This window comes from Ursus maritimus, unplaced genomic scaffold (genome assembly GCF_017311325.1).
Source record: "Ursus maritimus isolate PB19 unplaced genomic scaffold, ASM1731132v1 scaffold_32, whole genome shotgun sequence".
NCBI classification, from domain to species: domain Eukaryota; kingdom Metazoa; phylum Chordata; class Mammalia; order Carnivora; family Ursidae; genus Ursus; species Ursus maritimus.
In genome coordinates this window covers 13,299,170-13,326,843 of record NW_024425786.1, presented here as the reverse complement: position 1 = coordinate 13,326,843, position 27,674 = coordinate 13,299,170, and the positions used below count along the sequence as shown (strand labels likewise).

The window sequence follows — 27,674 nt, the reverse complement described above, 5'->3', positions numbered from 1 at the left end:
CTGGGCCCACACAGTGCATGGGACATCCTTCCCCTTTACCCCATTGCCGAGCCACACTCCAGAAGCCAGGGGCCCCTTATCTCTTGCCTCTCCTCTGCCCGGTGACAAAACTGTCGCGTTGAGGAGAAACCGCAGCCCATGCGGAGACAGTGGGCTGCGAGGAACAGTAGTCAGAGAGCCAGGTGCCCTAGACTCTCGGCTCCAGCCCGGCTAATGTGTCCCCGGCCCCCCATCCGTAAAGTAAGAAGGCTGGCCCATATAATCTTGACACCCCTCTTCAGACTTCCAAGTGAAGCTCCTCCAACCTGTTTTGTACCATGAAGCCACCTGGGCTGGGCCACCTCCTCAGGTCACCCTCAGGTCACTCCACAGCCATGGTCACCCAGCCAGCGCTGGGATCCTGTCCTGTCTGTCTCTTGACTCTCTGGAAGGTTAGCTCAGCCAGTTTGTCCTCAGTACTAACGACATGGAAGCCATGGCCTTGACCCCCAAAGAGGCCAATTAGGTTCCAGTGGGTAAACATTCTGGTCTGCAGGCTGCATCACCCCCGCCCCGGAACGTGGGCCCCAACAGGACTCGGTGCATCACCGTTAGGAGCTCTGCATGCGTGGAGCTGCTCAAGTTCCCCAGAGCTCGGCTCTGCCCCGGCCCTGGGCTAAGTGCTTTACGCGCATGAGCTCATACCTTCCTCAACAGCCCTATGAGATAGATGCGAGTGTCATCCCCATTTCATGGATGGGAAAATCAAGGCAGACAGAGGGGAAGGGATCTTACCCATCAATAAAGGATGACAGTAAAATGCAGTCAGCTGTCAACCACAGTCACTAACAGAGACAAACAGGGATGAACCCAAACCACGCAGAAAATGAACGTTCTTGCGAAGGTCTTAGACCAGGGGTTGGCAATTGTTTTTCTGTAAGGGCCAGAGAGCAAATATTATTTGCTTTGTGGGCCATGTGGTCTGTCTTGAAATTTCTCAGCTCTGATGTTGTAGCCCTGAAGCAGCCATAAATACGTAAATAAATGGGCATGGCTATGTGTCAATAAAGCTTTATTGACAAAAATAGGAAGCTGGATGGATATGGCCAGGGGGCCGTAGCCAACCTTCCCTTTGGCCCCCTTTTTTCTTCAAATAACAGGTTTCTTATACTAATTGTATCATCCTGGCGATGGGCGGGAGGGGGTTGGCAAGAGGACTGATGTTTTTTGGCCCCTATTTTGTGCCGGGCTCGGTGCTAAGGCTTTGGCCAGTTAGCATGCTGAATTCAGAGAACACCCTTCTGGGGAGGTCAGCAACGCCTGGTTTAATCACTCTTTAGTTCAATGGGGGATAAACTGAGGCTCCGAGATGCTGACTTCCCACCGCCCTGAGCAGTGTAGCTGGGACTGAACCCCCTGCAAGCCCCCACTTTTCCTCTCGGACCACAGCTGTTCAGAAACCTTGTGCCACATGTGTTCCCACAGACATAAGGGAAGCGACTCAGAAGGTGGCAGGCTGGGTGAAACCAGCCTTGGATTTCACTCTTTCCTCCATGGATATTTGAGAGCCTGCTGTAGCCACAGAAAGGAACCCTCAAAGTCACCAGTATTACCACGTCCTGCTCCCCAGCCCCACCAGTCACCACCGTCAGCCTCAGCACTGTCTTTCTGGCTTGATCTAGGGGTGGCCCCACGACTTCCAACAGCAGGGGCAGGCAACAAGGGACTTCGCCAGCAACCAAGCATGCGAAAGTGCATGAGCTCCAAGACCCAATGGGAGCGGAGTTCCCAGTCTAGAACCTCAGTCGTATTTCTCGCTACCAATCAGATGCGGTCCTGCCTCTCACTCATAGGTCACTCCTGGGGAAAGGCAAGAGATGGAGCACAGGATGCAATCCAGGAAGGACTCCTGGTTCTAGAACAAAGCCCAGACCACAGTCAGCATCCCATAGGAGATGGTACAAGGCTTCCACCCACACGTGGTCTGAAAATGCTAGACTTCTATGGACCGAACAGCCACGAGGTGGGTGGAAGGCTAGTTTCAGAAGCTCTGGGGGGCTGTCGGGCCAGGAGCACGTCTATAGTGTGTTTCTGGTGGCCACAACAAACCGTGTTTCCATATCTGCCTGCTGGGTCAGGCAGACCTGCAGCTTGCAGAACACAAACCCAGGGCGAAGGATCCCAGAATACGGACCAGGAAGGTGGAAGGAGCATCTCCACTTGCCACTGTAACGCTCTGAAGGTACCCAAGAGCCTGTGGTTTCCTGGACACAGGTCCGGCGAGGCCACCTACCTGGGGAGACAGGCCGTTGCTGACGGGGTTCATGTGGTTGGAGGACGCCGCCGGGTTCATGAAGCTGTCCGAGTAGCTGGAGAAGCCGTGGCGGGCTCCGTATGCAGAGCTGGTGTCGGCGGCCGCGGCGGCCGCAGCCAGTCCCCCCTGGTGCATGGTGGACGGTGGGAGAGGCTGGGGCCGGTGCACGGTGCTGCCCCCATCTGTGGAGAGACCCAGGAGAGGGCCTGAGCAAGCGGACCCAGCCCAGATGGTGGGCGTCCCCGGGGCAGGGAAAGAAGCACCTGCTTGGAAAACAAGCCAGGAGCCTCCTCGTCCCAGTCTCCATCCAGCGGAGGAAGGGGACCACCTACTGTCACTACTCAGGAAGGGCCAAGCTGGCTTCTGTGGAGGGCGCTAGGGACTAGCCCAGTCCTGACTGACAGCTAAGCGACGTACCACGTAACTCAAGGCAACTGTGAACCAGCCATGTTGCTTAGTGTTTGGCACACAGCAGGGCTCGATAAATGTCATCTGGACTCAGAGTCAGACCTTGCTGGCCTGTCCCGCTGGCTGTCTACCCAGGCCTGTCCCAATAGCATTTTGTGGGCACCAACCACTTGCAAGGTGCCTTTACAAGTACTGGCTACGGGTATGAGGCAAGAATACGATTCTCATTCTACAGATGAAGAAACCGAGCCTTGGAGGGGTCGGGGCTCTCGTGCAAGGTGATAAGGCTGGTAATGAGGGCCAGGGTTTGAGCTGCCATTTCTGCTCCTGGCTGCGGGGCTGCCGTTCTGTTTGCCAGGGCAAACAGAGAATGGAACAATCATCAATTTTTCATCAAGAATCATAGGGAGGGTCCCCTGCCTCTCTCCTCGGCTTCTAGAACTCCAGCCTGCCAGCCCTTTAAGAGAGAGCCACGGGGACCTCACAAGTCACATGTCAAGTAGTGGGATTGCTAATGTGTGCTGAGGGGGAAGCAGGGGGTGGGCAGAATGGAGGGAAGGTCCAGGGAGGGAGGGTAGCCTTGTCTGTCTGTCCCTTCTGCATTTTAATAAGACTGCAGGAGATGTACGTGACTTTACAGTTTGAGACACTCTGTTCTAAAATTGTTCGGGAAGGTTGCGTTGTGTCTGTTCACCGGGATGCTCTGTGGTCTGTTGGCAGTAACAAGAAGTTCAAGGGCAAGACCTTTTTTCCCATTTTAACAGCCCATCCACATCAAATAGACAAATGGTCAATTAAAAAAACAGCCTTGGGGCACCTGAGTGGCTCAGTTGGTAGAGCTGCTGACTTGGGCTCAGGTCATGATCTCAGGGTCCGGGGATCCAGCCCCGCATCGAGCCCTGCTTCGAGGCCCGTGAAGGGCTCTGCGTTCATCAGGAGTGTGCTTCTTCCCCTGTTCCTCCCCCTGCTCATGCTCTTTCTCTCTCTCATTCATATAAATAAAATCTTTACAAAATAGCTCTTATGATTCCTTCTTGGTTAAGGAAGGGAGGGATGGGGGGGGGATGAAAGGTCATGGCTAAGATTGTGCACTCACCTTGAGAAATGGTGGTGGTGGGGTAGGTGGAGTCCGGCAGCTGGTAGGGGGGCAGCGTGGGCATGCCAGTGGGCGGGAAGCCCCCTGGCAGAAGGTGGTTGAACGCTGCCAGCTGGTTGGCTCCTGCCTGCTTACGCCAGCGGGCGCGGCGGTTACTGAACCAGACCTGGGGGTCAGGAGCAGAGAGAGGAGAGCCCTCAGCCCAGCTCCGGGTGGAGAGCTGAGACACAGCTAGAAGCGGTCCCTGAGCCATCACCCTCTGTCCAGCCAGTATCCCCCCCTCCACCGTGGGAGGAGACCCCCGCCTCCCTGCCGCTTGGGACAGCGGGCAGAGCACTTCCATGGGCGTGATCCCACCCTGTCCTCACCACCATCCGGTGAGGGGATTAGCATAGTTCTCCCCATTTTACAGAGGAACAAATGGAGATTCAGGGACAGCGGGGGACTTGCCCATGGGACAGTGTGAGCTGGAGGCATGGGAGGTCTGGGTGACTCTGGGTGCTGTGTCCACTGCGGCTGCTCCTGCCTCCACCGATGTCTGGGGGACCACCCCCAATCTAACCCATGCTCACCCCCACCTCCTCCAGGAAGCCCCACGTCGGGAACACGCCTGAAGGAGATGCCCCTGCCAGAGGCAGATGTGAGAATCAGGTCTTTGTCCAGAGCCCTAAACTTTGCTTACCCAGCCAGCATGGGCCCCCCTTGATCAGGAAAACCCACTTCACACTGACACAGGCATTTATTAAGCAACCATGGAAAAATAACCTAACACATTTGAGTCTTCCTCTGCTCCAAGCCCTGAGCTAGTGCTTTCACGTCTGTCCACATGGAGACCCGTGAGACATGTCCTCCTATTCCCATCTCACGGAAGGGGAAACCGAGGCTCACAGAGGTCCCACAATTTGCCCAAGGCCACACAGCTAGCTAGCTGTAACGAAGCCGAGGTTCGAACTTCAATCAGTTAGAGTTTCTAGAACTCACCTGTCTGGATTGGCCATGAGTTCCGGGCCAGAAAAGGGGAATGAGGGTGGGACACAGGGGCTGCTTCGGCGGGGGGGGAGGGTTCTTTTCCACCTCTGGGCTTTGTACATGCTGTTCCCTCTCACCCAGACCCTCTTCCCGCAGCCGGCTCCTCGACCAGCAGGCTCGGCTGCAATGCCTCCACCTCTCTGATTCCCTAATCACCTCATGTAAGGCAAGTGCAGGCAGGTCCTGCCTCCTCTCCAGAGGCCTCCAGCTTCCTTGTGAGCTCCCAGCACATGCACTTAGCCTATGTGTTTGTTTCTGGGCTATGCTTCTCTTTGTCTCCCCCTCAGGCTCTAGGCCCCATGGGCAGAGGCCACGCTTTCCTTGCTCACTGCTTATGGCTCCCTAGGTGCTCACGGGATACTGAATGAATGAATGAATGAATGAATGAATGAATGAACGAACAAGGGAATAGAGAGATGGCTCTTGTGTGTCTCTGCCAGGGCTGGTGCCGTCAGTCTCAGTTGGGAGCCCCCCCTCCGTGGTGGGATAAAGACCTTGACCTCTCCTGGCACAGGATCACTTAAGGCCCCCCCCACCAAACCTTCAGACCATGTCTGCAGACACAGGGGATGGCCGTCTCAGCTGGATGGTGGGGAGGGGGGTGCTTAGGTGGCCCCTGGTGTCTTCTTTTGTTTTCCAGAACCTTCTGGAGGAGAGAAGCTGTGTTTAGCTTTCCGAGCCAGATGAATAGGACAGCTGCCTCTGACGCGTTTGGGACACACAGAGAAAGGCAAGGAGGCAGTCAGATCAGGAGTGAGGACGGGCTCTGGATCAAAATTAAGGTCCCGGCTTCTCCCCACTCCCCAGGGTGCTGAGGGCGTCCCCGGGGGCATCCTGGTGGGATGGATGCCACGAGTCCAACTGAGGGGCTTCTGAACTGGCGAGGAGTGGGCAGTGTCTCCTCACTTCCTGCTTCTGGGAGAGGGTGGGGGGCTCATGTTTGTTTCCATCCTGTGTTTCCCAAAGGGTGGGAGTCCTAGCACCCATGCTGGAGGGACATCCCAGACGGCAGCGACACAGACCTTAAAGAACCCTGAACCACTTAACTTGCCCTCCAGGCCTTCTGTGCGCGTGGAAGACGAGGTCTGGGCTTGGCGCTAATGCAGCCTTAGTGCCTGACTAACACCTGCTGAGCTTCCTTTTCAACACGGAGAAGAGCCCCTGCGTGTGCTATTCCCCTGCGGGACCGCCGTTGTGTTGTTCGGTCTGCCCTGGTGTGTGTTTCCAAAGGCCTTCCTTATGTGACGGTGGGAGAAGCTTTTATTTTAAAACGTATCAATTTTATTTTAGAAGTGAATAACAATATGGGTCATGTGCATACGTGGCAGCAATCTCGAAGCTGGTCGGAGAATGACTTCGGTGTGGGACCCGCTGCTCCCGTGTGGCACGCTGTCACAGTCCCTTAGCTGGGGGTCACCCTTTCCTCGAATAAAGAATACTAAAGAAAGTTGGAGACGTTCTTCCCCTTCCATCCTTCCCCGTCTTTTCCTTCTCCTTCCCTCCTTCTCATCTCAAACCTTTGCTGGGACTCTGCTGCATGCCAAGCGAGATCCTAAGGATAGACAGCTGAACGGGACAGTCCTAGCCTTCCTTCAAGCGGCCCCCTGCCTGGGCACACAACAGACAAGGGAAAGAATGGCTGTTTCGCAGGGCAGTAAGCTCAGGTGACATACAGGTGCTGGGAGGAGGTCTGAGGACGGGCTTCTGACTTCACCTCTCAGAATCCGGGAGGACTTCCTGGAGGAAGGAATCTGGGAGGACGCGCCCTTTGCTGTCAATTCTCTCACCTCTTTTCCTCTATTGTTCTGTTTACCAAGGGATGTCTCCATCCCAGCAGGCACCTCCCTCTTCACAAAGTGTAACGGGATGATTAAGAGCAGGGAGTCCGGAACCCGAACGCCTGGGCTTGAATCCTGCCTCTAATTCCTAGCTAAGATGGGCAAATTCCCTTATCCCTCTGTGCCTTTGTTTCTTTGTGCTTAATCCCGGCATCCCCCTCTGGTGGTTCTGGACCTGAAGTGAGTTCACGCCGGCAAAGTGCTTGGAACAACATCTACAACCGTCCCGCTGGAAAGCCTCTGTTGGCTAAGCTGGAAGAGCTCTTCGCCAGCAGCCGGGGCGAGCTGCCCATTCACAGGTGGGCAACGGAGGCTCCAGGAGGGGCAGGGGTAGCCCCAGCACCCACCCGCAATCCCTGATCGGGGCTGCGTCCTTTGAGAGCAGAGGCTGAGTTTTCGTATCCATTTTTGGTCCTTCCCCCAACACCTCGCACTGGGAGCAGGACACTGCAGGAGCAGCTGTCAACGGAGCTGGAGGGTCCATCTGGCCGTTATCTCCAAGGAGCCCAGAAGAAAAGAACGGGACAGGCCGACTCCAGTTCAAGTCCCAGCACTGCTGCTTGGTAACTGTGTCTTTAGGAAATTTCTGCCCTTAGCTGAAGCTCAGGTTTCTCACCTGGAGGGGGAGGGACTAACCACACCTACGTCCCAGGATGATGGGGAGGATGATAAAGATAATGTAGGGAGAACTCGGAGCATCAGGCCTGGCGCGTAAGGAGTGCGCTATAAACATGACCTACTGTTAGGGAAAGACTGTTAATTACAGGGTCCTTCCAGCGCTTCTAAAATGGGATTCCCTTCAGGGTGGCTTCTGTTTCTGGAGGAAATACATAAGCTCAGAGGTCCTGGCACTTGGGACACAGTGGATCCGTTTACCTCCAAGGAAGATGCACGGTTGGCCCCCAGCTTTTTAAAAATGAAGAGCCTTCCAGAGGAAGTCATGTGTCCTCCTGCCTGACCCCTTTTCCACACTTCCTGGTGGCTTGCTGCCAGCCGAGACAGGGGTGTCTCCTCCAGACATCGGGGATGCCAAGTAACACCTGTAGGCTTCAAAAGCCGGGCTGGAGCCGAGCCAGAGGGAGGGAACGCCTGTCACGTTTTCCTGTTTCCTTGTTTCCTGGGAGATCAGCTCCGTGACAGCAGAGATTTCTGTGTGCTGAATCCCCAGTGCCTAGAACGGCGTCCCGCACACAGTAGGGGCTCAATAAGGGAGAGCCAGATGAAGGAACTGGGCGTTGCCAGGGTGGCCAGAGTCGGAACCATCAAGAACAGGTGCAGTTTAGTAAGAACGTACCCCGCTTATGGTGCTTCTGGTGCCAGGCACATCCTAACTTTGAGCGTGAGTTTTTTTCACATATGCGCGTCTAACCCTTAGAACAAGGAGGGGGGGCTATTACTGTCATCTCTGCTTTGCAGATGTGGAAACTGAGGCCAGAGGCGTACGTGCTGGAGCTGGAACTCACACCTCGGCATCTGGCTCTGAGCCCGCTCTGAACTGCTCCATTCTCCCACCATGTTCCTGGGCCACTGAGCTGACATGTGTCAGGACTGCAAAATCCCAAACCACAGACTCTTCAAAACAGAGACCTGAGACCCCAACACCACAGAATTGGAGCAGTGCTCGGGAGGCTTTGAGCTCTCTGCTCTACTACCCAGAGCAGAAGCACTCTCACCAGGGGTTCTGATCCACTGGACATTGTACTTTGGCTTGAATGCTTCCAGTCATGGGGATCTCATCACCTCACAAGGCAGCTCTGATTGCCAATAAGTAAGGATCCTAGAACTTTAAGGAGCCTCAGTGATCATTTAGTTCCTTGCCTTTATTTATAGATGGGAAACCAAGTCTCAGGAAGGGAAACTGATCAGAATCAGAGACCAATGGAAGCCCAGGCCTGTGGCTCCCACTCCCACCCTCTGAGGCCTCTTAGCTGCATCTTCCAAACCTCTTCTCCAGGCCAAATCTTCTATCATTCCTGTCTTGACTTTTTGGGGGTCAGCCTTTGTTCATTCTTTTCCAACTCAACATATACTGACCCCTCCCCTGTTGGGATCAAGTTAAGTTCTCAGGCTAAAGCCGGGGAGACTCACTGCCCTGGGGGAGCCCAAAGGCTGACAGAGGAGTCAGCATGTGCAAGAGGTCTGCCTTGGCCCCCTCGCTCTGGCTTTGCCTAGGCTCTGGCTGCTCCCCCTGTTCCCAGCCCCCCTCCCTCCTTGGACCTTGAATGACACCTGTTTCTGGGTCCCCTGGGCCAATAAAAGCACTGCCCTGACAGCCAGGAAATTTTACAAGGAGCGGTCAGGCTTCAAGGTGGTGGGAAGCAGCCGTGGCCGCCAGACGTGGGAATGAGAAAGCACCCAGGAATGTGCCCAGGAGAACAGCTGCAGGAGGATCAGAGCAGGGGGAGGGAGGCTCGGGGTGAGGGCAGGCTCAGATATCAGCCTGGAGAGGGGGAGGGAATGAGATGAGCTGGCTGCTGCTGCCTGCCCCCTTCCCCTGGGGGTCTCCCTCAAAGGCAGCCTCGGACCCCCCACTCCAGGAGTGGGGGTGGAGAGGGTGGAGGGAGGTACACTGGCTCCTGGAGCGCTTACATGCCAGCTTGCTTCTAGAACTTTCCCCACTGCTTTCAAATCCCAGGCTCTGAGTCAACTTCTTCCTTCCCCATGGAAAGAACTTGGGCTTTGGTATCTGCCAGGCCTGAGTTCGGGGCCCAGCTCAGCGCCCGCTGAGCTCTGTGCCCCTGGGTGTGCAGCTTCTCTGAGCCTGTTTCTGCCCCTGTGGGGCCTGCCTGGAGGTGACCTGCCCGACAAGGTGGTCTGAGGTTCCACCAGGTCATGTGTGAGAAGGTCCCAGTGTTCCGGAGGGCGGGAACAAAGTGGGTGCCCAGCAAAGGCTGGCTCCCCTCAGCTGGGAGTCCCTGGTGAGCAGTTTGGGGCGGCCCCTCCTACCGACCCGCCTGCCTCGCTTATGGAGAAGATGGGCTGGGAATATGTTCCCACAGGAGACACTCACCACCACCCTCTGCCTTCCTCCGCCACCTGGGGAAAGGAGGGGAGAGGAGTGGAGGGGGCAGGGGAGGGGCAGGCCAAGCCCAGGCAGGCTCTGCTCCTTCTCCACCCTCCCCGCCCCCAGTCCCTCTGATAAGGAACCGCACACTCGCAGGCGTGGAGGGAGTGTTCGAGGTCTGCCCACCCTCCCTCTGATGCTTCTAACCCACCAGGAACATGCCTGCTCCGTGTGCTTGCATGCTGCCTGTAACGGGAAACTCTTTACCCGTCTTAAGAAGCTAGGCCTTCCAGGAATTTCCATCCGCATCACTTCCTCCCCTCATCAGAGCTTGGGAGCCATTCATGCTTCCCGAGCCTTCCCTTCTGGCTCATCGCTGGAGGGATGAGGGCCACCCAGCAAGTCTCACCGCACAGCCTGGCTTCCCCTCGGTCAGTCAAGCACCACCTGCTGCCCACTTACTCCGCATCAAGTGCCAGTGGCATTCCTTGTCTACACGGTCCCTGGACCACCCGTTTCAGAACCCTCTGGGGGCCCACCCAAGCCTGGGACGCTGGCCACCTCCACCTTCTCGTTCCCGCCTCTCCCAGACGCCCGCAGGGCACACACCCGAGGCGCCGCCTCACCTGGACACGCGCCTCCGTCAGCTTGGTCCTCTGCGCCAGCTCCTCGCGGGTGTAGATGTCCGGGTAGTGAGTCCTCTCGAAGGCCTTCTCCAGCTCCTCCAGCTGCTCAGCCGTGAACGTGGTCCGACTGCGACGCTGCTTACGCTTCAGAGGGAGGTCCGGCTCCGACTCCACGTCCGAGCCCTCGTCCAGCCGGTTCCCTACAGCCGGGCGAGAGGGCAGGAGAGGGAGGGGACCTAGTGAGTCAGGGGGGGTGCTCTGGGCCCACCTTCCGACCCGTTGCTGCATTGACCGTAAGCTCCCGCATGTGCCATGGCACTGTTTACCAGAGTGAAGGGGGGAAGCAACCTCCATGCCCATCCTTAGGGGATTAGATACTTTATGGCATGACTGGTTTTGTTCTTAAATCCCCCACAGCTGGGTATTTAGTTTAGTTCCACGGACACGGAAGGAGGTCCATGACATAGGACTCAGAGTCGTTTCACGATGAAATACATTTGCTGAGATTTTCTAGAACTGTATTCTCCAAAAGGAGAGAATTCTGCTGTACACGAACTATATCTCCATGCACCTAAGAAAAAGGCAAGGTATGAACCAGTGTGCAAAGGTCGATCCCGCCTTCGGAAAAAGCATGCATGACACATTATGGAACACTATACTCAGAAGCCGAGCAAATATGAGCCTTCAGGGGGACAGAACGGTTGCCTTTTTTCTTTAATTTGTTTATAGTTAGTATTTTTTAATGACCATTTAAACAGCAATGCTAGGGGCACCTGGGTGGCTCAGTAATTAAGTGTCTGCCTTCGGCTCAGGGCGTGATCCCTGTGTTCCGGGATCGAGCCCCACATCAGGCTCCTCTGCTGGGAGCCTGCTTCTTCCTCTCCCACTCCCCTGCTTGTGTTCCCTCTCTCGCTGGCTGTCTTTCTCTCTGTCAAATAAATAAATAAAATCTTTAAATAAATAAATAAATAAATAAATAAATAAATAAATAAATAAACAGCAATGCTACCGCATTCGGGGAAAATACTGCAAAAACTAAGGAAGGGAGGAAGGCCAGAAAAGAGGGAGCGAGGGAGACAGAGAGCACATGAGTGTGCTTAGGGCTGGCAGTCAGGAAGCTTTGACTCCAGACCTGATTCCACCCCTCAATGCCTAGAACTGTGACCCTAGGAGGGCTACCTTCCCTCTTTGGGCCTCAGTTTCCCTGTATGTAACATGAAGGGTTTGGACTTGTGACTTCTATACCTAGGCCCTTCCTGGGATGTTTCAGAATCTGAGAGTAACCTTCCAGGCTGGAAGAGGGGACCTTATCTGACGACCTTGGTTGTGGCCATGGCCCGTACCTGCTAGTCCCCACTAATTTCCACCCTGGAGTCGGGGGGGTGGATGAAGGCCATTGCTTCCTGTGCAGAGAGAGCCCAGGAATCTGGAGTCAGCTTACTTCTCAACCCTATCAGGCCAGGTCCAGGCCAGGGAGGTTGCAGGAAGGGCTTGATCAAGCTCCTTGGCATCAGAGCTGAAGACACCCTGGGGACTGAATTGGCTTCTCAACCCCACTGATCCTGTGCCTCTTACCCATCCTTGATCCAGCAGAGAGAATGCTAGCAAGGAGTGGCCTAGCCAGGGCTCAGGAGCTGCACCCTCTGTGCCCCCTGGGGGACTGTGGGGAGCACACAGTAGGGCCAGGAGAAGAAGAGACCAAGGAAGAGAGAGGAAAAGAGGAAGCAGGCTGTCAGAGATTATCTTCCTCCCATTCTGGCTTTCTCTCTCTTTCCTGTTTGCCTTCAATCTCTCTCCCCTTCTGCTCCCAACTCCCTCTTTGGAATTCCTGGAAGCACTTCTGTGTTCTGTCATTCATTCGCTCACCAGAGCATCAAGAGAGCACCTGCTAGGTGCCGCCCCCACCTCGGGCTGGGTACACTGGGCTCGCGGCGCTCAGTCTGAGTCAGTCATGTGATCATAGTGCAGATGGGAGACACTGAGCCACAAAGTCTCTCAGGAAGTCTCCACACCTGCACCCCGTCCCCACCCCTGTTCTTGTCCAACTGCTTTAAATGTCTGTTATACAAACAGGTCTAGGCCTCTCCCACAAGGGACAACCTCCTCCTCCCTCCCTCAAAAACCTAATACAGCCTCTTAGATGTTAGGTGACAGGACAGGCTTTCCAGGTCGTGGGCAGAGCATGTGCCAAGGCCTGGCGTGGCAAAGGGCACGACTGGCAACGTTGTCATGGTGCTGTATCCACAGCTCGGACGTCATCTGGTCTTGAGTAATGCCCCTCTGTCCCAGGTCCCCTTCCCTCCATCCTGCTATCTTGGCCATTGGGCATCACCCCTGCTTTTTCTTGGCCACTGCCAGGCTGTCCCTGATTGTGACGCCGCATGACAAGGGACCAATGGCAAGGGAGCCCTCCCTTCATCATTGCCTACACACGTCCCTAAAGGCAGAGACCTGGGGTCAGATCCAACCCCTTCGTCTCCCCTTTCCCAGCTGCCCAGCTTCCCAACATTGAGAGGAGGCCACGCTGGCACAACTGGCATCCGGGGGCACCTTCCCCAGCACATCTGGGGCTCAGAGCCAAACACAGCTAGTCCCAAGGATTCGATCCTAAATTCACTGCATAACCCAGAGGGGCACGGGGAGGGGGTCACATGGGCAGAGTGGACATGGAGCACGTTCACTGAACAGAGGATTCGGGGTGGGCCGTGGGGGAGCAGCCTCCTGGCCAGTAGCAGCTCCTGCCCTCTGCCCCTATGCAGCTGTGAGACGGAAAGCTCTCAAAGAGGGGCGGGACAGAGCTGGTGCAGGCGTAGGGAGAGCCCCCAAGACAGAGGAATACAGCGAGGGACCTGCTCTCTGGGTTCCTGGATCCCGTCTCTGCTCAGGGATGTGGGGAGTCCAATACAGAGCAAGGATAAAACAGCCCCACTCCCAACCTTATGGGGGAAAAACAGCCTCTGTCTTAGGAAGCTCCCAATCCGATGGAGGAGGTATCACCCCTATTCTGGGAATTTCCCAATCCGATGGAGGAAGCACGGCTTCCATATGAATTGTGGCCAGGAGAGGCATAGAACCCAAGGCAACTACAGGACTTCAGAGAGCCTCAGAGCACCTGCGAATGGAATGCACGAGGGGCAGGAAGGGAGCCGGGAGGTGTTTGGCTTGTCAAAGCTTACGAATGGGCAGGAATGAGGTCTGCTCAGGGCTGAGTCCCACCCAGGCTAGGTGGATGGAAGTGGATAGAAAATCACCAGGGCCCTTCTACCACAGCCTCTGCCCCTCCTTCCAAGCCTGCCGGCCCTCACAGCCGCTGACTCTGGAAGCCTCGGCCATGCCAGTGAGGCCCCACCATGTGTGCAGACTCAGCCCGTCACCCCACCAGCTTCCCTGGCCAGCTCTTGGCATCCTTAAATGACTGAGCCAGACTGTCTCACACCTCCCTGCCTTTAACCGTGAGCTTCCTCTGCTTGGAACGCCTCACCCCATTCCACTGGGCTCACCCAGCAAAGCTACCTGCCTTCATGGGCTCTCAAAGCTCATCAGGGGACCCCGAACCCATCTGTTTCTGGGTCTCTCGGTCCCATCAGACTGTGCGATCCCTGAATGGAGCAGAGACCGTGCCCGGCACACAGCCAGTGCTCAATAAAGGCTTCTTAGATGAATCGGGCTTGGCAGAACAATTGCCAAGTGCCTTCTGAACACTGACACACTGCAACAGTCATCACCCAATGCATGTGCACTGCACCCTAGAGTTTACAAGCTCTGTTCTGATTCTACCACGTTTCTCCCAATAACCCTGGAGGGCCGACCAGACAGTATTAGCCCCATTTTACAGATGATCAGTGGAGTCCTAGGGCAGCGAGGCTGGAAGAAAACCCAGGACTCAGGTCTCACAGCCCATCGAGAGTCATCTTTGCCACAGAGTATTCCCAGGTGGTAGAGAATTCCATTTCTGAGCTTGGGGGAGGGGGCAGGTGGCTTGTTCTCCGTCCCTGCCCCCAAACTTTCCCTGCTCTCGCTCTGGCCAGAGGAAGACACTTGAAATGAGACGGCCCTACCAACTTCTCGGAAGGCAGGAGGCAGCTGACCAGCCGCAGATCTCTGGCCCCTAGATCTGAGGAAGCAAGCAGTGGCCTTGAAGTCTGGGGTCCTTCTCTCAGTGCACCCTCCCACCCCCACCCAGCGACGCCCTCCCACCCCTGCTCCTGCGCTCCCCCTCCCTGCTGCCTCCTCACCCAGTCTTTATTACAGTTTAACATAGGCCTGGCTCAGCTCGAGCTGCGGCAGAGAAACGAATCACATAATAGTTGATATGCGTTTTAATCAAGTAATTCGGGCAGAGCCGAGAGCTGGCGAGTGTGGGCCCGGCGTCCCTGAATACCAAACAGGCCCGGGCGCAGGTCTCGGAAAATGGAAAAGTCATTTACAGCTCAGCTGGGGGCCCGGCCGGCTGGGGCCAGGGCGGGAGCCCCTCCCGGCCCCTCCGCAGAACCGTTCAGCTGTAACCAGTACCTTCGGGAGCCCGGCCCCACACAAGGGCTGGGAACGGGATGCCGGGCTGGGCTTGGGTGGACAGAGTGGCAGGGTTCAGACCCCACATGAGAGCTCCCCAGAAGCGAGCCCCTCCTGTCCATCGCCTCTGCCCACACTCTTCTTGGGCGCCCATCTCAGCACGGCCACCCCGGTGTCCAGATCGAAGGCCTGACACTCAGCCCTAACACCCTCTTCCTCTCTCTTCGCGCCTCCCATGCAGCCAGCTCAACACCAAAGCCAGGGGATTCAGAACTCCCATCGGGTCCGAACCCCCCCCCACTACGGCTGCACCCCCAGCCCAGCCTCAGGACGCCCTCCCCTCGCTCCCCGGACTCCAGCAACCATCTCCTGCTACGGCAACCACAGGCCTTTGCATAGGCTGTGCCCTCTGCCTCTGCCTAGAGCGCCCTCCCTGTGCCCCCCTCGGCCTGCAGTTGGCTGCTGGCCAAATAGAGCGGGCATCTCAGAGAAGAGCCTGCTGATGCAGTCGGCCTGGACGTCAAACATGGAGAATACTAGGGACCCCCCTCCGCCCACCTTGCTTTGCCTTTTCCCACACCACATACCACAATCAGATGGGCTAACTATTCTATTTTATTGCCCCCTCATCGTCCTGGCTGTCACTAGAGCTCCATGGGGGGGGGGGGTTCCATCTTCTTTGTTCACTGATAAATCTCCAATGTTTGGCACAAAGTGGAGGACCAAGTATTTGTTGAATGAACGACAGAATGAGTAAATAGGAGTAAGAGTATATCAAGACACATGAAACAGCACCAGGGACGACAATGCTCAGAAGTGTGAGCTCCATTGATCCTCAACCTTTCCGATCAGCTTGGGATCACTCCTCCAGGAAGCCTTCGGAGGTTGCTCCCCTCCATCTGGCTCGGAGGGGCCCATCTCCGTGCTCTCACCACTGGGCCTCAGCAAAGCTGTCTACTCTTGGTTCACTTCAGTCCTGCCATCTGGGACGCCTCCCTGGGGGTGGGGAGGCATTGGCAATGTGGGGATTTCTGTCCAACTCTGCACCCTACGCTATTTCCCAGCAACTGGGTCAATGGGCCCAGCTTTGAGGAGGGGCGAGGTGGAACTCTCACTTTATTACGACCTAAACCAGACAAAACTTTTCTTTCTCCAGGAAGTCCCTAACCATCCCTGCCAGGCTGCCTTTTTAAAATTTGAAACTGCAAGTATATAATTTGCATTACAAAATGTGGAGCCCCTGTGGGGTGTTCTCGGATCAGGGCTTCTGGGCTAACAGCCTAGTACTGTTCTCAGACACCAGAGGGCACTCTTTATACATTCCTGCTAGGAAGGGGCATCTCTAGGAAGAAGGAAGTAGTACTGTTTGAAATGGTACTGTGTAGTTGCACTGCCAGAATTCAAAGCCACATTGTCTCACAATGGAACCAGAGCTGGCTCTGCACGGAATTGTGAACCAAGCACAAATCACATGTGGGAGAGAAGAGAAGGTTTGTAAAGGGCTGGAATTGTCTGGGTGCAGAGAATTCAAAACTAAGGTTTCCCTGCTAAAGCAAGAGGTTGAAACTAAAGATATCAAGCAGGTCCTTCCAACTCGGTCTCTAACCTGTTGGCATCATAGGCAGCAAATGTAGAGTTCTGGAAGGGGGGACAGCAGCTGTGGATTAGGGGAGGGGAGAGCGCAGGACATGTTACGCAGGTGAGTTGGGGACAGGAGCAAGCCCACTATAGGAGGAGCTCAGCTCACCATCCCCTTTCACACTCTTCCTGTGACTTTAAGACAATCTTGCAAAAAATCACTAGTTTTCCTCTACTTCTTTGGGCTATTTCAGCCATTTACTCACCGACCTCATGCAAGGACAGGAAGAGCCATGCTTGGTGCTGGGCGGACAGCAGAGCTCACTACGTCAGCACCTAAAAGAAGCCTGCCAACGGGTCCCAGGCAGTGTGGCCCAGGCAGCCAGGGGTAGACGCTGGCGGGCGGCGGGGAGAGGAGCCGTAGGGTCAGATGGACCTGGGCTTCAATCCTGGATCTGCCCCCGACAAGCTATAGATGCTGGGCAGTGTTGTTTCACATTTGAGGCTCATTTTCTTCATTTCTAAAATGGGACAGCGCAGGGATCCAGGCCCCCCCACCCCCGCTGAGCAGCTGTGCCTTTAGACTCAGAGTTTCCTCTCATTCAGAGAGCCTGGCAGCAGGGAGCTGGCCTTCCAGGCTCATGCCCTGAGCTGCTGTGTAACCCTGAGCATGTTACTTGCCCTCCTGGGATCCCCATTTCCCCACCCATCCCTGGGAATAAGAACTCCGAGTGCCTACTCCCTGGGGCGCCGGGGGGCTGCACGGGTGGGAACCTCAGGAAACACCAAGCGGTGCCTCTGACACAGGGATCACAGCCTGCTCCCCACACTAACTCGGGAGCTACTCCCCTCCTCTGGGTCACAGACTCTTCATCTGTAAAATGAGGAAAGTAATAATAGAGTCATCATGCACGAAGATTAAATGAATTACTACAAGACAAAGGTTTAGAACGGTGCTGGGTATACAGTAAGTGCTCAATATACACGAGCTATTATTATTATTTATTATTATTATTACTGCTGGGTGTTTTAAAGATTTTATTTTTACGTAATCTCTGTCCCCAACGTGGGGCTCGAACTCACAACCTTGAGACCAGGAGTCGCATGCTCTACCGACCGAGCCGGCCACGCGCCCCTCAGTACTGCTGTTATTATTGGTGTCGGCATACGGAGAACTTACTCTCCCTCTGCACCCCCCAGAGGCAAGCACGTGTGCGGGGCACAAAACACAAAGGAATGAATGCACGTGTGAATGAATGATTGAATGAATGGTGACCCCTTTGTTATCCCTCCCTCGTTCTCCTATGGCAAGAGCTTGGCATAAACCCCGGGCATGCCCACAGCCTGCCCCTGCCCTCCTCCCCCAGGGGAGGCCATCCCAGACACAGAAAGTACCCACCGAGGAGAAGGCACCACTGGGGCACAAGAGTTCGCAGGCACGAAGGGCCAAAGCGGGAGCCAGGCCCGCCGGAAGCAGGGCCCATGGAGGCCTGGCTCAAGGCCTCAAGGTCAGCGAAGGGGAAACAGCAGCTGGGGCCCCAGCGGCCAGATGAAGCTGCCCCGCACGGCGGCAAGGAAAAGGCAGGCCGGCCACCCGTCGGCACCCCACAAAGCCACTGTGAAAGGGCCATATGCCTGAGAAGTCAAGCCTGCCCGCCCAACCGGCTCTGCCGGCCACCCCCTCGCCCCTCCTCACTGCTGGAACTCTGGGAGGCAGAGGGGTTCAGCCAGTGGGGAAGTCATCGGAGGAGGCAGAGATGGAAAAAGGGCCCAGCACCCCCTGTCCCCTGCCTCCCTTCATCCATCAAACCCTCGGCCTCCAGACTCGGCCCTGAGGAAGGGCTTCCACCCGGGGCTCGCTGGACCCTCAGACCCTGAAGACGGGGCTCTGGGGTCGCACAAAGCCTCCTAGAGCAGGCAGGACTGGGCAGGACGGCCTCAGGAGAATAAAGCCAGCAGTGGCTGATGCATTCTGGCCGCACTGTGCGCTGTTCCCACAGCGAATCACAGAGCCCCGCGGTAGCCCTAAGAGGGACGGGTATGATCAGCCCCGTTTTACGGGTCACGAACAGAGGCTCAAAGGGGTAAACTAACTCCACGGCAGAGTGACCGTTAAAGCTGGGCAGCTGGCCCCCAGAGGTCCATTGGAGCCGGGCATCCAAGGTCCTTGCAAGGGCCCAGGAGCGCCTTGCCCCGTAGGCTCCCAGGCCTTCGAACCTCGCTGCAGCCTGGGCTAACCCTCTAAACTACCTCCTGGTTCCCCCTCCTGCAAAGCCGCACCCGGAGTCCACCTAGACCACGAAGCTCTCCCGGAATGCCCATAGCATCTGCCGCCCACACCACGCTCCCTGCACTTGACATCGACTCCTGCTGGAGACTGACGATGAACTCTTAAGTCATCTGTTCTGTTTACCAAATACACCTGACCATCCGGCTTCTAAGAGCTTTACCTGAACTTCCTGAGTGAGAACGGGGTCTCGCCGCCCTCAAACCAAGGACACTGTCATAGAGAGAGGTCGTGCCTTTCCAATAAGACTGGGAGGACCTTGAGAGTGGAAACTCTGATTTCTCTATTATAACTGAGTGTTAGCCCGCGCTGGCTAACAGTGCAGTGGTTCCTCTCATTCTAGAATGTTCTTAATGACAGTCATGGGTAGGAAGGGCAGCCATCGGTTTCACAAAGAAACCACGTACCTTGTCATCGCAGACACAGTAAGAAGTGACTCAAGCCTCTCCAGAGCCTCAGATTCTCTCCCAGGACCCTGTGCTGCATGATTTCTATCCATCAACTTCTGACTGCCCCACCTCCACCTTTCTTTAACTAGGCCTCCCAGAAAACTCCAACACCCAATGTCACGTTGCATGTCCAGGAGTACAGAGGAGCATTTGCCCAGTAGGTACTTATTAGGCACCTCCTGGGTGCCCCATAGCCTCACACTGAGCAGAGCTAGAGCCATGAACATCCACCACAATGGAACCCAACGGATATCTCAGAATCCTGCCTTTAGAGAGAGAACCACTCCCTTAAAGGTGGGCAGGGGTGCAGGCCAAGCCTAGAATACAAATGTGACAGTCAAGCGGGATCACTGGAAAAGCAAGCCAGCCCCCCGCCCCCCAGGGGACGAGGGGCATTAATGGAGGCCAGCCTTCCTCCTTAGAAACTAAAAGCTTGACCTGGGAAGGCCGCTTAATAGAATAAACTTCCTCTCTGTAGACCAACACCAAAGCCATCAACCGGAGCTGCTTCTCCACCTACTGCTGCCTCCAGGAATTCCAGAATAAAATGCAAATATTCACTGCAGAAGCGCCCTCCACCCTGGCTACAGGCACCCAGCACCCCAGCCAGATGAGGCAAGGTCACTTTGCCCAGAGGCGGGTCTTCAGGGAGTCTGCGGGGTGGTTGGAAAGACTGGGAGCTCCAGATCAGAGCCCTGGGTTTTGTTCCTGACTTCGCCTCCAACTTGCTGTGTGACCTTTGGCAAGCCCAAACCCCTCTCTGAGCGCCATTTACCCTATCCCTAAAAACCAGAGGTCCTTGCTGGATCTTTAGGAACAATCCCAAGAAGGGGGGCCCTGGGCTATATCTGATTTATTCAGTACTTCACACTCCCAGAGTTCAATACTGCTCCTGCACACAATAGGGCTTTCAATAAATGCCTATTACTGGATAAATAATGATCAATCGATGGGCGTAGGGAGGAGCTCTAGAAGGAACTGGGGCTCTTGGTGTACTGCGGGCTACAGGACAGTCTGAGATTACTGGATTCTTGTGCGGACAGGGAAGGACAGGCTTTGTGACCCTTGTATTCTGCTTCTCAGTTGTCTCCAGGCCCTTCTTCTTCTCCTAGGGGAAGGGGGTAGGGAAGAAGGCTTCTCTCTCCCCTCCCCTCTCCATCCCTCTCCCTCCCCACCACCACCCCTCTCCAGGCCAGTCCTGGGCCCCTTGTGTCTCAGGCTGGGCTGGTCGCTGGGCAGCCAGAGGCCTTTCATGGTGAATTCTCAGCCGCCCCTCCCCACCCTCTCTCCCCAGCAACCCCACCCTGTCATGCTCCCATCAATCTGCGGCAACCCGGCCTCTCCAGCTGGCCTGGCTGGGCTGTTCCCAGGGAGAGCAGGTCCACAGTGGAAGGTGGTGGAAAAATGTGGACAAATTTCTGATTTGCAACACTCTGGGAAAGAGTTTATTGCCATTGTTTGAGGACGAATGTATAAATAAAGCAAGGCGAAGATTGCAGGGGGAGGCTGATGAAAGGCAGAAAACGAGAAATTTTATGGCCATAAGGAGCGTACTCTAATGGTGATTTCTGAGGCACTGGACCATGGTAGTTACTTAGCCAAATGATCGCTGTGAAGCTGGGCAAGGCGGCTTATTTCTTAATTACTGTTACGTATTATGTCAGGCAGATGCCCCAACCCTGGAAAACTTGGTCCTGAAGCAGACACCGGCTCGGAGTCAGGTCCCAGGGCCGGGATGCCACTGGGCCGGTGACTTGCACCCACTGAGAGTGGGGGGGCCCCAGAGCCTGCCGCCCTCTCCCCCTGCCCAGACTCCTGACCCCAGATGGGAATCCACCCACTGCACACATAGGTGTTGAGCCCTCGCAGGCTGCAGGCTAGCCACTGCCGCTGCAGCCCAGGAAGAAACAGACACGATGCCTGGCTTCAAAAGATATTCGAGGAAAGCAGCTAGGGGCTCGACTGGGACTCCTGTGAGTCTCTGTGCAAGATAACTTGGGACAGAACAGAAGGTGGGAGGAGGCGGGCTGAGTGGTCAGAAGGGAGCTGGTGGGGGGAGGACGGGGTGGCTGTGAGATGCTGTGTCCCCTGCCTCGGTTTCTTCACCTGTAAAAAAAGGGGGGGGCGGGACTAAATCATCCCCTTTTGGGTCGTGATTCTGTGATTCTCTTGCTCTCACAGCTGGCGAGGTTGATATTTCAAAGGTGGCCAGCACCTGCCCCGTGGAACACTTTGCCTCTCTCTCTCTTACTGGTTCGGCGCTGTCAAGAACACAGCACCAGAAGGAAGAAGGGGGTTACGTTTTACTGAGGGCATCCTGCGTGCCAGGAGCTCAGCGTGCATTACGTCCTCTCGTGGAATCCCTCCCAGTCATCTCAGTGCTCCTTGGGAAACACCCAGAAAGGCGTGGACACTTTCTCAGATGCTAAGGGGTAAAGCCTCCGTTCAACCCAGGTGGGTCCCCAAAGTCACCAAACACATTTCAAGTAAAGCAAGCCCCCTCCCTCGCACCTTCTGGACCAGCGTTAGGCCATCAGAATCCCCTGGAGGGCTTGCTGGGCCCCAGGGTGGGGGAGCTTCTGACTGACGAGATAGAGCCGAGAAGGTGCATTTCCACCAAGTTCACAGGTGGTGCCGGTGCTGCTGGTGGGGCCACACTTTGGAACCACCGTTCTACAGAAATTCAGAGAGAAACAGCAACAGCAAATGCAAAAACCATGCCGCTCTGTTACTTCTTAACAGAATGGAGGGACTGAAAGTGAGTGCCAAACCCTCAGCCCCCTCCCCCCCGACGGACCCCAAACCCGACATATTCTTCACACTGGGGTTGGCGGGGAGAAGACTCAGCCCAAGGTGGGCCCAGCCAGGGGCAAGCTTGGCAGGTGAACTTTCTTCTCTGTGGTCCCTGCTCCTGCTTCTTGCCATGGTGTCTAAGTCATCAGATTCTCTCTCTCTCCTTTAAATATTTTTATTCATTTATTTGAGAGAAGAAAGAGAGAGAGAGCACATGAGTGGGCAGAGGGAGAGGGGGAGGGAAGAGCAGACTCCCCACTGAGCAGGGAGCCTGATGCAGGGCTCCATCCCAGGACCCTGAGATCATGACCTAAGCTGAAGGCAGACGCTTCACCGACTGAGTCATCCAGGTGCTCCTGGGTCATCAGATTCTTGACAGACCACAGCCCAGGATGCCTGGAGTCCTCATCAGGACCCAGCCTGTCCCACCCCACCTCAGCCTCCGGACCTACCTCTTTCCACCCCTTGTCTCCACCCTGGCTCCCTACCTAGCTCCTCTTTCCCTTCCCCCACCGTCCTTTCTTCTGGACACACCAGTCAGATTCCGTCACTGGTATTAACAAGGGAAAGAGCTGTCACAGTATCAGGAGACTGACCTTTACAAGGCTGATGTCAAGGACCACACCTGACACCTGCTTCCCCTGTGACCCATCTTCCCATCTCCTCGCTTGAATTATTTGGAGGGCCAATGTTTCTGCTCCAGAAGGAGGATGATTTTTTGTTTAAAATCTGTTTTGTTCATGCCTTTATTCCCAATGCCCAGAAGAGGGCTCGGCCCATGAGAAGAGCTCCACATATGTTCATCCAGTGAATGAATGAATGAATGAATGAATGAGCGAGAGGGTGAACGAATGAATGCGTGGCCTCCTCCTACGTGCCCAGATCTGTGCAGTAACTTGGAACGTTTCCCCAGACTCCTGTGATAATTTGTTGTTCAAGCCAACGTGACTACTGGTGAGTAGGTTACGATCGTCCTGCACAATCATCTCATTAGAGATGTATTTATGCAACACCAGATACCTGGCCCCACGCGGAGAGCCCCAGCTAGCCAGCTGAACCGTTGCAAGAGGTCCGGAGGATTGACGTTCTGTAAACCAACACATGGGTACTCTACTGAATTCCCCCTTCTGCATCCAGATGTTTGGTCCATTCAGAGGTGACCCAGGTGCAAATGGGGTGTCTTAATGAAGGCTTCGGAGATCCCCTCCCCTGCTGTGGGACGATCCCTCAGCCACCCCGGACTGCAAGGGTCTCCCTGCCTAGAGTCAGACGGCTTTGGGAAGTGGGTGGCTGGAGGGAGCCAGTTTTTAAGGGAGTTAAAATCCAATTTGATCCTGCTGCTTACGCCTTTTCTAGTTTGATGTGTTTTTGATAAAAAAAATTTTTTTTGATCAATAAAAATAAAATCTGTTACTCTCACCCCGGGGCAATTATTGCACCAGGCCCAGTTCGCTGAATCTTGATAGAATAAATAATGCTATTTTTCCAAAATGTGGCCAGCCATAGGTTAGTGACAGCAGGGAGAGGGTAGAATCTGAAAACGTACTGGTTCTCCGAGGGCAAAGTGAGGCGCCTAGGGGGTGAGGGACGGGGCTTCCCAGTTCAGAAGGGCAAGGGGTCCTCCCCAAGAGATAAAACGGTGCTGCTCTTACCTGGAGCCAGGTACTCTGCCCGGTGTACATAGCAGGCATCACCCCATGACACTCAGACCTGGCGGGCACTGATATCCGAGTAGTTCCAGGGAGAAGACTCAGAGAAGGGCAATGCTTTACCCAAGGTCACACAGCTGCGTGTGGCCACGGGAGAACGGGGGCTCTGGTCCATCAGGACTTTGAGCCCACATGCAGACCCCCTGCCGCTCCATCTCTCTTTTCTATAAGCGAGGGTGTTGAAAAGGCCTTGGAAGGTGGAGACCATTCCCACACCAACGCTTCCTTTCCAACCCTCCCTTGCGCCCTTCCCTTCTCCCCGAGAGGCATATTGCGAAGGCTCCAAATAGCCCTGATCCGGGCAGCTGGAAAGGCCAGCATCCTCTGGCCCTGGGGCTGCATGTGGTGGGAGGGGATGTGGCATGTGAGATACGGATGGATAGCATGGGAAGGTGCTGGGTCCTGTGCTTTGGGGAATCAATGTGGAAGGACACACACCAATGTTAGCCATGGTCCTACTATGTGCACACATGTGCTTATAATTCGAGACAACTTCGCTTTCTGTTACATATTTCTGAACAAAACAACAAAATATGATCTTTTAGTAAAAGAACTTCTTACATATCCTGCAAGGGTCAGGGAGGGGGGACAGCTTGGTGGCCTCACAGGCTGTGACAGGCGTGTGAGACCAGGCTAGGGGACCCAGTGCCTAGCTTCGGAGGGTCAGTGGTGAGAGAGGGGGAGATTCTGAGTCAGGGGAATTCTCCGGAGTGCCTGGGGATGAGGAAGGGGCTCGTGTTGGAGGTGTGGAGGCTGGTAACCTCAGTAATTGCTGACGGATGGATAAGCCAACACTGAGCGCCCCATGGGGGTCGAGCCTACACGAAGACTTAGAGCAGAGCCGAGATGCAGGATTTGAATCCAGGCCCACTGAGCCTCCCGCGATGCGGGGAGGGGACACGCCTCCCCAAAGCCCAGTGTTTAGCCTCCCAGCCCCCCTCGCATGCAGCCACGGGGCCCCCCAGCCCAACCTCCAGCTCCCATCGCTCTCAGGCTCGGCCGCCTGCCCGCTAATTAGATTCCCCTGGAAATAAGAGTGCATTGTACAGTCCCGCTAAAGGCAAACTGATTTCACAATTTCTTTTCTTTCCTCCTCTTAATAACTCGCAATGTCTCAAGGAGGTTTTACTTACAGCCTGCACACTGGAAAATTATTCTGTCTCTCATGCACTCATTTTTCTCTTAAGGAAAATTGAAAACTGGATTTCTCCTCCATCACGGGCCCCCTCTCTTTGCCTATCTTGTGCCCAGACTATTCTAGTCCTTGGCCCCTCTCTACCTTGCAAGCAAGGCCCCCCGCCTTCCTGCCCCACAGCCTGGAAAGGCTGGCAGCCCCAACTGATCTTGGGAACAGTGAGGCGTCTTTCAAAAGTTTAGAGAGGGGCCGGAGGGAGGGAGGGAGGGAAGGACTGGCTCCAGCACTTTTGAGGTAGGAGCTGGGTGAGTGAGGGACCTTTATTGATCCCATCGGGTTCCCGTTAAGTGTCAGGGAGTAAATTATAAACAAATGGGTCCCATTTCCATTTCTGAAGGCATCTCCCACCCTGCCACTACCCTTCACATTCAAGGGTACATCCCCTTAAGTGGTGCCTGATGGGACGAGGAGCCAGGTGGATGGAGGCACGCAGGTGTGGGGGGTTGTTCGCACGGCCTGCAGCCCCTGCCGGCTGGCTGGCACCCACTCCCCAGGCCCCGGGGCCAGAGCAGCGAGTGACGTGTGATGGATGGACAGATGGACGGAGAGACGGATACCCGGGGGGGAGTGCGGATCTGGGCTATAAATTAGCAGGTTTCATGAATTAGGGTTTGAGAGCCCCCCAAGGGGGAAGCAAGAGGGTGGAAGAGGGCGCTCGCTGGAGAATGAGGCCTGGCCTGGGGCTGGGCAGACGGTGCAGCCGGAACGGCCACCACCATGGACTGGAGCCAAGGAAGGATGCAGCAGGTCCCTGGGCCTGGCACTCAGGATGTGTGGGACAGCATGGGACCCTGAGCAGGGCAGCCAAAGCCACCCACTCCACGGCCACCCTCCACCTGCTTCCCAGCTTCTACTGCCCCTGCTCCCACTGTGAGCGCTGGAAGTGGGCGAAAGATCCAGCCACACCTGTGCAAACACTGATCTGACAGTCACTGGGACCATTCACCAGGTACCAAGGCCCGGGCACTTATGATCTCACCGAATCCTGGCATTAGCATCACCACTTCATAGACAAGGGCTCTGGAACGCAGAGAAGCCATCACCAGTGGTTGCCCCAGCTCACAGGAAGCTTCCTATGTGCCAGGCACCGTGAAGGGCTTTGTGCGGATTAGTGGATTTAACTGTTGCGACAATGGCACACTGTTACTCCATTCACAGATAAGGAAACCAAGGCTCAGAGAGGCAGAGTGTGGGGTCGATCTCAGGTCTGGTGCAGGCACTGGCCTCCTTCTTTAGGATGGCTTCTCTACATGGACTGGGTCTCTAATGTTTGAGACCTCCTTTCTGTGTCAGGGGAGTCCAGAGGTTCAAGCTAGGAGCAATCTAAGAGAAAATTCAGCCCCATCTCATTGTCTTACAGATGAGAACACTGAGCCCAGAGAGGGCATGGGACTTGTCAGAGGGCCACACAGCAGGTCAGTGGAAGAGCTCACACTGCCGTCAGGGGTCAGGCCCCTCTCTAGTCCCAGAGACCCGCAGACACTCTCAGGGTATGCCCCCCCCCCCCCCCCAGGCAGGGATGCCCTGACTGTGCTGCCAAGAATTCCATGTTAGCTACGTCCTGGGGCCACTGATTCAGGACAGGCTCTGGAGCTCGAAAGATGCTCTGGATTCCTCCTGGCCTCCCCCGTCAGGCTGGAAGCAATGCTAAGGGGCTGCCACCCCCAGTCTGAGGGTCCTCCAGACCTGGGAGGAGGACCATGGAAAAAGCAGAGTAAGGCCAAGTGCTAGGAGTTGTGTCTAGCCAGGCTTCGGATCCAGAAAAATCATTCCTCCGTTCCAGCACGAGGGGGCTTGGGAGACCAAGCACTGGGGGGTCTGAATCCTGGGTGACCTCGAGCAGGTCACTTAGCCTCTCTGAGCCCTAGCATCTAGGAGGCAGGTGGGTGCTCAGGCAAAGCGAGCGTCTGAGGAAGGGGAGGCAAAAGAGAGACCCCTGTCCTTGGGCCCCTGATCCCTCCCAAGGGCCCCAAAGAAAACTGACACACTGCTAGCCCTCTCCTTTCCTCGTGGGCCCTGACATGTCGCAGGAAGAAACTTGAGGAAGATGGGCCTGGCCTGGGAAGGGACTCCACTAAGGCTGAGTCACTGTTTGCTGAAGGTTACCTAAGATGCGTCCAGACAAGAACTGGCCAGGGTCCTCCCGCGGGGCCTCCAGACACACCAGCCTGCCCAAAACCAGGACAAAGGCAACCCTCCTTCTGGGGAAAGGCATGCTAGTCCAGGAATCCAGGTCTAGAGGAAAGCTTATGTAAATGTATGCAAAATCCCTGGCTCCGAGCAGGCGCTCCATGAATGGAAACCATTATTATTTTAACAAGCATTTAATGAGCACCTACTAGGTACCAGGTGCTTTCTCACACACAGTCCCCTTCTATCTGCCTTACTGTGCTGTGAGAGGGTGCTGGCAGCCCCCGGTGTTGGTAGGCGAGGCCCTGGAGGCCGGGAGGGGCCGTGGAAGCCGGGTCAAGCAACCCTGTGGCTTCAACACCCACAGCTCTGACTCTGGACGAAGGGTTCTCAACCCGGGCTGCTGGCTGGAATCCCTGAATAAAGGTCTGGGGTGCAGCTTGGGCCCTGGGAGGCTGAGAGCCACCAGGGCCCCTGGATTTTGCTCTGGATTTGCCCATCTCCTATTCAGCTCCCGAGGCAGCAAGGCTCAGAGACCTCGTGGGAGGAAGAATCATGGAGATTTGGGAAGGAGGGGAGAACTGGGACTGGGGGTGGAGGGGTGGGCACGTGTCCCATTGGCCTTGGCTGGGGGAAGAGAAAAGACTGGCCCCTCCCCAAACCCTGGTGTTTCTTGGGCCTGCTCAGGGCTAGAGGTCCCAAACAAAGCTGACGGGGCGGGGGGGGG

At 55.6% G+C, this 27,674-nt stretch overlaps 1 protein-coding gene across 2 annotated transcripts in view; it reads right to left on the bottom strand.

Annotated features, from left to right (window-relative positions):
- The window catches only part of PAX7 (paired box 7), a 94,507-nt gene that overhangs the window by 33,589 nt on the left and 33,244 nt on the right, over positions 1 to 27,674 (bottom strand). For both annotated transcript variants that reach the window (XM_040645858.1, XM_040645859.1), the window contains exons 5-7: positions 10,295 to 10,494; positions 3,798 to 3,963; positions 2,273 to 2,475 (exon numbers count right to left, since the gene is read on the bottom strand). In XM_040645858.1, the coding sequence (XP_040501792.1) occupies positions 2,273 to 2,475; positions 3,798 to 3,963; positions 10,295 to 10,494 (569 nt within the window). The remainder of the gene's footprint in view (positions 1 to 2,272; positions 2,476 to 3,797; positions 3,964 to 10,294; positions 10,495 to 27,674) is intronic.